Source organism: Orcinus orca, chromosome 18, assembly GCF_937001465.1.
Source record: "Orcinus orca chromosome 18, mOrcOrc1.1, whole genome shotgun sequence".
Lineage (NCBI taxonomy): Eukaryota > Metazoa > Chordata > Mammalia > Artiodactyla > Delphinidae > Orcinus > Orcinus orca.
In genome coordinates, this window is record NC_064576.1 from 64,491,754 (window position 1) to 64,504,780 (window position 13,027).

At 41.5% G+C, this 13,027-nt stretch overlaps 1 protein-coding gene across 6 annotated transcripts in view; it reads left to right on the plus strand.

Moving 5' to 3' along the window:
- Positions 1 to 11,976, plus strand: part of LHFPL6 (LHFPL tetraspan subfamily member 6) — a 254,444-nt gene extending 242,468 nt beyond the window's left edge. For all 6 annotated transcript variants that reach the window (XM_049701088.1, XM_033410105.2, XM_033410107.2 and 3 more), the window contains one exon: positions 10,852 to 11,976. In XM_049701088.1, coding sequence (XP_049557045.1) covers positions 10,852 to 10,970 — 119 coding nt within the window. In that variant the 3' untranslated portion in view covers positions 10,971 to 11,976. The remainder of the gene's footprint in view (positions 1 to 10,851) is intronic.
- The last annotated feature ends 1,051 nt before the right edge of the window (positions 11,977 to 13,027 follow it).

Below are 13,027 nucleotides of genomic sequence, written 5' to 3' on the forward strand. Positions count from 1 at the left end.
CTAACAAAATCTTTGTGGGAATCCAGAAGAGAAATTTATGCCATTGAATAGAATAGAATGAATGTGTAACTTAGAAGGTTTTTTCCCCCTGAAACCTGAGACCCATGTAACGTGAACTCATATTTGAGTACAGTCCTTGCACAGCAGTCATTTCCCGTCACGTACTCGTCTGGCCAGCCCTATCAAAATTGACTGTACCATATCTCCTTAGACGCAGTGCTGTTATGAGTGCTTTGCAGAAACATATCTTATCTTTTCCAGAGAGTAAATCCCTGCTCCCTTGGACATGCAGGTTACGGAGAGTACTTACAAATGCCCTAGCGTCAGTGTGCCAGCTCTTACCAATGGACACATATGCGTTATATGCTAACTCTTTACATTCCTGGATACCTCCGGGGAGAAAGTAGGGCAGACAAAGAAGGTGGAGAGCCTTTTTAAGAGTCTATTTGTAGAAGTGGGTCCAGTGCTCCAAGCTAGACCCTTATACACTGAGATGTACTATGTGTTTGGGGGGAAAAGGTACCGTTCAACTCCCAGGAGAGTTCAAATCCAGCTGTCCAGTCCCCTAAACCTGGGAACGAAGGGGCAGGAGAGGTAGAAGATATAGCCAGCCTCACTCATGAGAGTCAAGAGTGGAAGTTCTTGAGGAGAAATGCTGGGTCTGTCCACTGTGCTGCACTCTGGAAACAGGAGGCATGAAGGTGGCCTCCGCTGCCTGGGGCACTCTGTGCAGACTCAGTGCTCAGTCTTTGGAGGGTTCTACCATTGCACGTCCCTCCATACTATCTACTCTTGGGAAGCGCCCATGGGGTGCTGAGATGTGCTTGTGGACAGTACCTCCTAGAGTACATCTCAGGGAGTACAGTGTAAATGGTGCCCTGAAGTTGTGTCCAGGTCGACCCTGGTCAGCAATGTGAGTTTATGCTTCTCGTCCTAAACAGACAGAAACAAGCAAAGAGCATTAAAATGAGCCGCATCTCACAAACTATCTTCCCTCAGCCTTTTTACTTCTACATTTTTTGCCCAGCGATCAAGTTTGAGTTCCACTCTTCTCTTTTCAGACACAGGTGTCATTTTAACTCCTTGTTCCATTAAAAGTTTGAATTAAAGCTTTTGTGTGTTTTAGGTCAAATGTTTAAATCCTGTTGTTGTTGTTTTTCACTAGCAACACCTCTGTTCAGTAACTTCCCAAAAGAACAAAAGGAATTGGTCCCACTACAGATTCTTTTGTTCTTGCCTTTAATGCACAGGGCAGACAAGATGGTCTGAATATGAAGAGGTAGGAAGGAATTTACTCAACAGGAGAGACTTCCACCCATGGTATTTAAGAATACAAAAGTTGGGCTTCCCTGGTGGCTCAGTGGTTGAGAGTCCGCCTGCCGATGCGGGGGACACGGGTTCGTGCCCCGGTCCGGGAAGATCCCACATGCCGCGGAGCGGCTGGGCCCGTGAGCCATGGCCGCTGAGCCTGCGCGTCCAGAGCCTGTGCTCCGCAACGGGGGAGGCCACGGCAGTGAGAGGCCCGCGTACTGCAAAAGAATACAAAAGTTTTTTTCTCTACAGATCCCTCCACCTTCCTGTCTTCCTGATTTGTACAGCAAAAGGGATGAAATCTGACATGCCTGCTTCTTCTCTACACAAACGTTGCATTGATATCTTTACATGCAGAAAAACTTTAAATATCACAGATGAAAGATATTCTGCCTGATAAGTGAAGGCAGTCAGCTTATATCTGGACTCAGGCACCCGTGGCCACAAGGCTGGGAACTCAGCAGTGACCCAGTGAGGAAAGAAGTGAGCTGGGAACGGGCAGGGCTCAGGTTCAAATGCAGAGCATGGGGAAGGTCGAAGACACAGGGAGGTTTGCGTTGGACAGCATCAGTCGGGGGCAGGACTACCTGTGGGACCCTGTTTTGTGCTTAAATGAGCACTGGGACAGCAGGAGGCACTGTGGCAAAGTCTCTGGGTGTGAGGATGGCGCGATGGCCAGGGGTTTACAGGCAGAGGGGAGCTGGAGGGTGCCCAGGGCCTGGAGCCCTTTCTCAGCTCCGCTCCGATGGGGGCAGGTCAGAAACATCCAGTTTGACAGCGTGCCCATAGCCAGTTATCACCCAGGAAAAATCAATTATCTGAATTTGATCACGCAAGCTTATTGCCTCACATCCTCTAGGGGGATGGGGTTGCCAAGGGAGTGCCAGTTTGGTTTCGTTGGCCCTGAAATTGGGAGAGGCAAGTCTGCAAAATGCAGGCCTTTAATAACTAGAATTGTGCAAGGTACACACGGGTGCCTGGAGTCTTCTAAGGAGACTGGTAAATTCAAAGATGCAAAATATATCTTTTTTTTAATTTTTTAATTTAATTTTATTTACTTTTTATACAGCAGGTTTTATTAGTTATCTGTTTTATACATATTAGTGTATATATGTCCATCCCAATCTCCCAATTCATCCCACCACCACCACCCCCCAATCAGTTTCCCCCCTTGGTGTCCATACGTTTGTTCTCTACATCTGTGTCTCTATTTCTGCCCTGCAGACCGGTTCATCTGTACCATTTTTCTAGGTTCCACATATATGCATTAATATACGATATTTGTTTTTCTCTTTCTAACTGACTTCACTCAAAATATATCTTATTTCTTTGTGGCATGTAAGTTCTAGCAGAGACAAATGGGGACAATGTGATACAGATCTTCCTAAAACATATCTGAGCACACAAAAAAGTTTTGGAACTGACTCAAGTTCAAGTTCAAGCTTCATCATTTATTTGAGATACTGGGCCAGTGACTTATCTTGCATGTTAACTCAGTGTCTTCATCTTCAAAATGGGAATGATATTGAGAAAGTATAAACAGATTTGCTTCTCTAATTTCTTGAAAGTATCATAGGCAAAAATGGTTAAATGAGATGCCACTTCTAAACTGGTTAGCACCTGGCTCACAGGCTGTCCATGACCGCTATTATATAATTATTAATTTCAGATCTCTGTTCTCAGCACAGGTATAGTGTCTGATAGCCATTCACACCACAAGTATGTATCAATCGTCTGCTGTGGTCCAGGCATCATTGTACTGAGCTTTGGGATACAGGAATGAGACAGGCAGTCACATGGTAGGCTGTGAAAGAGTAATCCAATAGAACTGATCACTGGAATTTCATTGTTATTTGTAGTAAAGCTGGGTTCTTTGTACCTTTTCTTCTGTCTCTGTTACTAACAGGAGATGCGCTTAAAAACTAATTTGAGGCACCCTGAAGAATCAGCCACACCTCTCCCAGCCATCTTCTCCCCGGGGCTGCCCTGGAATGCAGCCACAGAACCTTTTCCCATTGATTAACCTCTATTTTATCTGTCAAGGGTGGCATTCCCCGTCGTTGAAAGCAGCAGTTTGCCAACCCAGTGTGCTTGGAGTCCTGTTGGATGGAGCATTACAGAGAGCAAAAGAGAAAGTTTAACAGATTTGCTTCTCTAATTTCCTGAAAGGATCCCAGACAAAACTTGCCCTCTAGCAAAATGCTTTCGATTTGCATTAAAATAACAAGAATTTTTTGCCACGACAGGGGAAGTGAGAGGCCAGGGAAGAATGGTCCTGTATTCCCTGGTTTCCTTTGGTTCCGTTACTACTCATGGACTACAGTAAGGTTTAAAACATATTAACTTAAACATCTGCTCTTTCCTAATAGCCTAAATGTACTCAGAAAGACTTTTTCTCCTATTACTGTAAAACACAGTGCTAATTTCTTATTATTGAGCGTGTGGGTTTTAACAATGGAAGGAACCATGCTCAGGAAGAAGAATCTTTCTTCTCCTTTGAAGAAATTCGAGGTACATTTACATTTATAGTTTCATGAAAAAAACTCCCTTTTATATCTAGTTAATTTTGTTAACTGAATTTCTAACAGACGTGTGTAAAATATACAAGGTATGGCTTCAAAATAATGCAACTGATGTGAGTGATACTCAAGAATCAGTCTTACTAGAACCTAAGCTTTGTAAAACCAAAGATGCTCTCTGTCTTGTCCCCTCATTGGTCTCCTGTAATTGCAACCCAAAGAGTAGGTGATCAAGACTTACCAATGGTTGTTGACTATCTCACATGTCTATACACCCGTGTAGATGAACATTTGAAGAGGAAGTCTCCAGGCTTCCAGCTCTCAAACTCTGGAGGTGGTCACACCCAACCCCATCTCTTGCTTACACGCACAGTGGCATCCATCTCTTATTTGAATACTTTAACGAGACCCAAATCTGCTTACGTTTCTCCATTACATTTCCCATCCCCCTGGTGCAAATACACTCTTCCCTGGCCTCCCACATTCAGGCTTGGCTAGCCCCTGCTCATCTGCCAGGTCTCAGCTTAAATTTCACTTCTAATTTAAGGCTCTCCTTCACGGACCTCACTGTATAAAAGTCCTTGTGATTTGCTGTCTTAGCATCCTGGATGTTTGTTCTTCAAAGCACATATCACAATTATCATTATATGAATATCTAAGTAATTACTGTTTAACACACCCTTGACTAGACGATGGCTCCTTGATAGCAAGGGCTGTATTTATCTTTCTCCAAAGTAGATCCCTCGCATCCAGTGATTCCTAGTTGGAGTGGGCGGTTAAAAAATATTTGTTGTGGGAGATTGGGACTGACATAGACACACTACTATATATAAAATAGGTAACTCATAATAATCTGCTGTATAGCACAGGGAACTCAGTACTCTGTAATGGCCTACATGGGAAAAGAATCCTAAAAAAAAAGAGAGTGGATATATGTATAACTGATTCACTTTGCTGTACGCCTGAAACTAACACAACATTGTAAATCAACTATATTCCAGTAAAAAAATTTTTTTAATTTGTTGAATTTATGAAAGAATTGAGGGAGGGAGAGAGGGTGGGAAGAAGGGACTCCAGAATCAGGGGATGGATGACTTAGTGTTTCTTTAGATTTGCCTAAATTTTATTGACACATCTTGATCTTACTACACCGACCTTGACCATTTTTTGTTTCTCTGAAGATATGTGTGTGTGTGGTATATGCTTTTGTATATTTTTTTGAAGTTAGATTGATGAGGTGGCCATATTTCTATACAATCCAAAATACCAGAATAAATCCTTATTGATTTAATAATGATTTATTTTATCAATTACTTAGCAAACCAACGTCCTCATATCTGAAATAGAGGAATAATTTTCTTTTAAATCACGCTGATCATTAGTTGCTCATTTTGGATCTTAGCCAGTTGCTAAATTTAAACCACAAAATGTATAAATCACACACATAAACTAGCACGTGTGTGTAATTAGCAGCAAGATTGTGTAACATCCTCAAACATTTTCTATGATAGTACACTTTTTGAGTACCTTTATTTGGTGTCCTACCTTTCCATTTTCGTATGACGGACGGTTGGTCTGCTGAGTTGACTACATGTTTTATGACACAAACAAGAAAGGCTCCAGAAACATAACAGTTATTAGAAATGGCACATACACACTTATCAAGGCAAGGAGTTGGATTGGCCCCGGGAAGATGATAGCATAGCAAGGATGTGCTGAAGGCTCTATCCTGGCTCTGGGTGTTTCAGGGGATGGCAGGGCTTGGGTGGGTAGGTGGATGGGTTAAGCCTCTAACAACTGAAGAACCTTCACAAACCCTTATCACGTTAAAGAAAAACAAGAAAGACTGTGTTCATTTGCTCTTCTCTGAAATTGGGTTCCCCAGAGCTGAGACCCTGAGATGAGGATTCCTGTCCAAGGGATCAAGGAAATGAGCTGAGGAGAAACCAGTAGGAAGTGGGAAAGCAAGATAGTGAAAAGCGTAGACACGAAGCGAGGGTGCCATTCCAGGTGAGGTCCCAGCCTCAGTCTGGACTCTTACGAGCTCTGGAACATTCATGCCACAGCAGAGTTTGTCCCACCTGGAGGCAAGAAGGAGGGCTTTCAGACTCCTGCACCAGCCCATCAGTGGCTACCAGTCCCACCAGGGGTACTTCAACTTTCTGAGAGTTGGAACAAAGTGGCCCCTCAGCTCATGGGTCCTCTGAAGAGGGTTGCAAGTATAAGCTGTTAGGAGCAAAGTACAGTCAGTAGCTGATGGATGAGAGCCCAGAACCAGCAAAGGAATTGGGTGGAGCATCTGCACCATCTGCTACAGCAACCCTGCCAGTTCAGAGCCCCTAAGGTTTAAGCTTACGCTATTTTATTGACTTTTCTAGAGGAGAGAAAAAGTTATACTGTCTTTCCTGGGTTCTCTGATAGTCAATGCTTTAGTAGCTTTTTTTTTTTAATCTTTATTTAACACACGTGACTACTGTTACATACACTATTATTATTATTATTTTTAAAGAAGATGTTGGGGGTAGGAGTTTATTAATTAATTTATTTATTTTTGCTATGTTGGGTCTTCATTTCTGTGCGAGGGCTTTCTCTAGTTGCGGCGAGCGGGGGCCACTCTTCATCGCGGTGCGCGGGCCTCTCACTGTCGCGGCATCTCTTGTTGTGGAGCACAGGCTCCAGACGCGCCGGCTCAGTAGTTGTGGCTCACGGGCCTAGTTGCTCCGCGGCATGTGGGATCTTCCCAGACCAGGGCTCGAACCCGTGTCCCCTGCATTGGCAGTCAGATTCTCAACCACTGCGCCACCAGGGAAGCCCACATACGCTATTATTAAATAGCCTCACCAACTACTTTTTCTTGAGTGAGTGTCCAATAATTAGTAAAGAATTATGTACTCCACTTTTCATGTTAGGTCATGGAAGATCAACACCTTATTATTAATGAACAACTGACTGTGTTCTGTGTTATGAGCCTTATACTGAATGGACTGACCACAGATTTTGCTGACTTTTTGGTTCTAAACCACCTGCCGTCTCTTAGTTACCTATTAATTCTCCCTCCTAGATTTGTTTAGTCCAGCTAAAGAATAATTCAAAATGGAGATTATTCCCAAGACTCACAGCCACATTAGCCTACGGTTATCAGAAAATCTGGTCCATGAAGGAGACTCTGTTACCCTTGAAAAGACTGATTCTATCTGTCAGTATTAATGGAGGTCGTTGTGCCAGTGAGACCCAGCCTGCGGTGGAGATGTGCTCTTTCAGGATCTATTGTCCTTTTAAATTGAACACACTCTGTACAAAGCTATAAATGCACAGTTGGTTTGGGCACTTCTCTCCAGAAGTTCTGTGTCAAATGAGACTGGAGTTACTCTTAAAATCCCATACTTTATTTTTGAAAGACTAACTGTCTGCCTACTTTGTTTCCTTTCTTTCTCTCTTTCTTTTACCTTGTCTTTCATTCAGCATTTATTTACTGAGTGCCTACTGTGAGCCAGGCACCGTTGTAGGGGTACAGTAGGGAACAAAATATACAAAGGTCACCCCAAATTGAAACTTTCATTCTAGTGGGATAGACTGAAGTTAAACACACGCACACACAATATTTACAAACCATGGCAAGTGCTACAAAGGCAATAAAGTGAGGTGAAGGAATAGAGTGACTTTGATGAGACAAGTGGCGGGGGGCAGGTAGATCCCATCTGAGAAAGCTCCAGCTCTCTAATGATCTGGAAGTAGAATTTTTGGGGTGGAAGGAATAATGAGTGAGGAGTACTGGAGCCAATACAAGCCTGATGTGGTCCAGAGAAGACAGCCAGTATGGCCAGCAAGAAGACAAGAGGGAAGGTGGTCATGAGGTCTGAGAAGTAGGCAGATGCCAGCTCATTCAGGGGCTCACAGGCCTTTGGAAGGAGATTGCATGTTTGAGAAATCATTAAAGGATTTTAAGTAAGAGAGCGACTTAACATGATTGATTTTTGAAAAGATAGCTGCCCTCTTTGCTGTTGATGATACTATAAATAAAAGCAGGGAGACAGGAAAGCAATGACAGCAGGTAAGACTGCCGGGGGTTGCTATAGGCACTTGAGGAGTGGAGGCACACAGAATAAATTGTGGAGAGAGATGCAAAGGACTCGTCACTTACTATACAGGTGAGTCCTTGGGCAGGTTACTGAACTTTCCTTGGCCTTAGTGTCCCCATGCGAATGGTGGGGATGATACTCAGGTACCTACCGCATCGTGTTCTTATGAGGATTAAATGTATTACTATTTGCTCCACGAAAGCTCTTCTACAATTCAGAGCAAATAGTAATCAATCTGTGTTTTCTGTTTCTTAATTTTTATTATTTATTATTGGATATGGAGAGGGAGAAATCAAAGTTGCAGGCTAAACGTATCCTATTGTCTGGTACATAGGTAGTGCCCTAGAGTACTTTTAGGATGTGGAGGCTCTTGGTCTAATTTTGTGGCTATTGACTTATGGTGACTACAAGCCAATGACTCAAGCTTTGCCTCACCTCACCTTCTTATCTGTAAATGGGGCACATGCTAACTACCGCTTCAGTAGACTTCAGTGAAGATAGGAAGTCAAATTGCATGCTACACCTAACAGTCTTTGTAGTTTTCAATAGAGAAATTATTAATGAACAAGGTAAAAATGACTGACATGTAAAAAAAAGATATGGTTTTCAAACTATGGTTTGTATGTTCAATGACTGTGAAATCCAAGCATCTGGTTGTATGTGTTTTAGCTAATGTAATGGATAAACAAAAACAAAAGAAAAGGGAGAAAATGGTTGTTGTTGGAGCATTGTCTGATTTCTGGTTTTCTTAAGACTGACTAAAAAGGGGATTCAATTAGGGCAGAAAAGACAATGTTGAATGAGAGATATAGAGGACTTCCTTACTGTACATGCAAAAAGAATAACTTGAATGTTGTTTTAAAAAAAGGATTAATGAATGCGGAAACCTATCCCACTAATTCAAGTAGGATGTTTTGGGTCAGTGAGTTCTTATTCTTAGAACCTGATACCCAGATTTGAGTCCTGACTCGAAAGGCACCTCCGTTGCTTCAAAGTTTTGGCAGTTATGGATAAAGCTGCTATAAATATCCAGGTGCAGATGTTTGTGTGGACACAGGTTTTCAGCTCCTTTAGGTAAACACCAAGGAATGCAACTGCTGGATTGTATGGTAAGAGTATGTTTAGTTTTCTAAGAAACCACCATACTGTCTTCTAAAATGGTTGTAACATTGCACATTCTTACCACCAATGTATGAGAGTTCCTGTTGCTCCACATCCTCGCCAACATTTGGTGGTGTCCGTGTTCCAGATTTTGGCCATTCTAATAGGTACGTAGTGGCATATCACTGTCATTTTAATTTGCGTTTCCCTGATGACATGATGTGGAGTGTCTTTTCATATGCTTATCTGCCATCTGTATGTCTTCTTTGGTAAGGTGTCTGTGGTCTGAGGTGTTTGGCCCATTTTTTAATCAGGTCTGTTTTCTTATTGTTGAGTTTTAAGTGTTTGTATATTTTGGATAACAGTCCTTTATCAGATGTGTCTTTTGCACATTTTTCTCTCAGTCTGTAGTTTTCTTTTTCATTCTCTTGACATTGTCACAGAGCAGAAGTTTTTTTTAATTTTAATAAAGTTCAGCTTATCAGTTAGTTCTTTCATGGATTGTGTTATATCTAGAGTCATTACCATACCCAAGGGCATCTAGATTTTCTCTTATGTTATCTTCTAGGATTTTCATAGCTTTACCTTTTTACATTTCAGCCTGTGCTCCATTTTAAGTTGATTTTTGTGAAGGGTGTAAGGTCTGTGTCCAATTTCCTTTTTTTGCATGTGGATGTCCAGTTGTTCCAGCACCATTTATTGAAAATACTGTCTTTGCTTCATTGTACTGCCTTTGTTCCTTTGTTAAAGATCAGTTAACTATATTTATGTGGGTCTGCTTCTGGGCTCTCTATTCTGTTGCATTAGTCTATTTGTCTATTTTTTCACCAATATCACACCATCTTGACTACTGGAGATTTATAGTAAGTCCTGAATTCAGGTAGTGTCAGTCCTCTAACTTTGTTCTTCTCCTTCAATATTGTGTTGGTTATTCTGGGTCTTTTGTTTCTCCATATAAACTTTAGAATAAGTTTGCTGATACCCACAAAACAACTTTCTGGAATTTTGATTAGAATTACATTGAATCTGTAGATCAAATTGGGAGGAACTGACGTCTTGACAATATTGAGCCTTCCTATCCATGAACATGGAATATCTCTTCATTTATTTAGTTCTTTGATTTCATTCATCAGTTTTATAGTTTTCCTCATAAAGACCTTGTACTATTTTGTCAGATGTTTACTTATTTCATTTTGCGGGATGCTAATATAAATAGTATTGTGTTTTTAATTAAAAATTCCACTTGTTCATTACTGGTATATAGGAAGCAATTGAATTTTATATATTACCCTTGTATCCGGCAACATTTCTGTTGTCACTTAGTAGTTCCAGGAGTTTTTTGGTAGATTCTTTCACTTCAGCATTATTCTTCAAAGGGATCTCCTCCTTAGAGTGGCCCTTTTGCAGAAACTGTATCTATATTTAGGACTTACCTATATTTTGAATTTTTTTCTAAGGTACCTCATTATGCATATGAGTTTGGGTGATTTAAATCGGAACTAATACCTTCATCTCTCCTATCCTGATTGCTGTTATTCCTCCTTTTCTTCAGCCACGGGAGTGAGCATCGCAGTTGGGGAGAAAAGGTTTCTGTCACTAGCTAACAGGAGACATGGGCCTTGAAGTCCTTCTGAAATGCACACAACTATTCCGGCTTTCTTCCATCATGGGATAAGTTTCATCCCTTGTTATCATTCCATTTGAGTGAGTGTCACGTTTCTAATGAGTATTTCCGTTTCACCGTGGTACACCAGGAACACACACCCTGGGAGAAATGACAGAACCTCCTGTAAAATCATCCTGATCTGTGCCTGCTTTCTCTCCTTCTCTTGTGTCCCTAGGTAAGTGTGAAATCGGTTGGGCCTACTACTGCACGGGAGCAGGTGCTGCCACCGCCATGCTGCTATGCACATGGCTGGCTTGCTTCTCAGGCAAGAAACAGAAACAGTACCCATACTGAGATGGAGCCACCAAGAGCAAACAGAGGAGAAGACGGGCTGAAGGGGCTGGGAGGGACTGAAGCATCCAGTTATTCTCAAAAGGTGGAATAGTGGTTCTAAACCATACAACACTAATGAAATGAAACCCAGTGGAATTAAAGACATTATACCATGTGGAAGGGTTGCGCAAGGTTTGTGAAAGAAATGTAGAGCATGGAATGATAGAGAAAAATGGGCCAAAGGCTAAAAATATTGCAGGGTGTTGGGTGTTTCTATCCCACAGAGTATTGTTGATGTAGAACACACACATACACAAAACAAATCTATATATGCAGCAAACAAGGATTTTTTTTTTTTAAGGATGATGACTCAGAGAATCGAAAGGGCTAGTAGAAACAGTATTAGGTTGGGAAGCAGGGTAACGCACAGACGTTCCCAGTAAGTCACGGCGTTTCTGAAAGCACACGAGCACATACAGATGTACGCATCCACACACACGCCCACACACAGACGTTTAAATTGTTGCACAGTCTGTATGAGAGGTGTAGCAGTGCGTTACTCCTCTGTTTTCTTTTTAATACACATTTAAAATACCATATTATCACTTTATAAAGTATACATTAAACCTAATAAATGGACCAATAAGCCACTCTTATCAGTATTTTGTATACTCTGCATAAACTCTTTATGCCCTCAACGTGTTTTCAGTGTTTATGCAGATCTTTAGAATTAAGCCTTTGTATTTCAGTATTATTCAAAAAATATGCAATATTTCTCTGAGTAGCTTCTGCTATGGTATTCTTATGAAGTAAAGGGGCAACTTTCTGTCCACTGTAGGAGAGAATTCAGTTGAAGATGTGAGAGTAATGAGAGACATTTTCCAGTCACTAGATCTTGTTTTCTTTCATCCATTATTGTACTGTGCTGTACCACATTTATTCCAATATTCATTTTGTAAAAAATAAAAACGTGCTATTTTGTTTGTATTTGAAAAGCTCTGTGAATAAATTCTCTCTTTGATCAGTAGCTCCGTGTGTCATAGAGTGTTAATTCAGTTATGGGGTTCGCTTCTTTAATTTCCTAAATGTAGCCTTTCAGCTCCAACTGTCCTGTACATTTTCCATTTCATTTTCAGGCCTCCTATTCATTCACCCACTAGTCATCCAACCAGGAGTTATTCTCGGCACACAAGGTATTACAGGTAAGACATAATTCCTGCTTTCAACTTAAATTCTTTGCAACCAGAATTCTAACCGCCTGTTCATTGCACTTCAATCATGATCAAATCCTTATGAGAGAAGAATCTCAAGTCTCTTTTGGATGAAGTTTGAGAATATGGACAACATTGAGAAGTGGTTGAAGGCAACGAAAACCAGGTCATGGTTCAGTCTCCGTGGATGACGACAGAGCGGTCACAAGCTGACAGTGACGTGCTGCTTCTCCACTTTCTACAAGGCGCTGCATTGCTTCGGTGCTTCTGTGCCAAGGACAGTTTCATACCTCTGTTCTTTCAGGGATCTTGGCCATTGAGAAAGATTCTTTCACACTCCTGTTACCAGCATAAAGCCTTGACTAGCGAGAAAGATCTGGTCCCTTTCACAAGCCCCTAACAGAACCAACTCTTTCAAAAGCAAAGATTGGATAACGGATACATTCTTTTATTAGGCGCTGCTGAGTAAGCAGCAAATCCTTCAAACTTCCATTTCAATGAGTTTCTAAATTATATACTTTTCATATTTGGAAATTGAACCTTCTGGCTATTTACACATGTGACTATATTTTCTATTCATTCTGTGCACATTTATCATTTAACTTGAATATCCGAATATCACACTTGCTTCTGGCACTTTTAATCATCCAGGGTGCGGATTGATGTAGCCCCGGAAGAACAATACAAGACTCTGGCCAATAGCATTCTGGGCTTTCTGAGGCTTTGTTGCTATGGAAAAAGTCACTCTGCTCTCAGATGCTTCATTCATCATGCACTGAATGCCGTTTGATTGTGTCTCATTGTTCACTGAGCAGGGGCTTCTCCATTCTGTGGCTTCCTGTCAGGAGGAGAAGATTGCACTTTGCT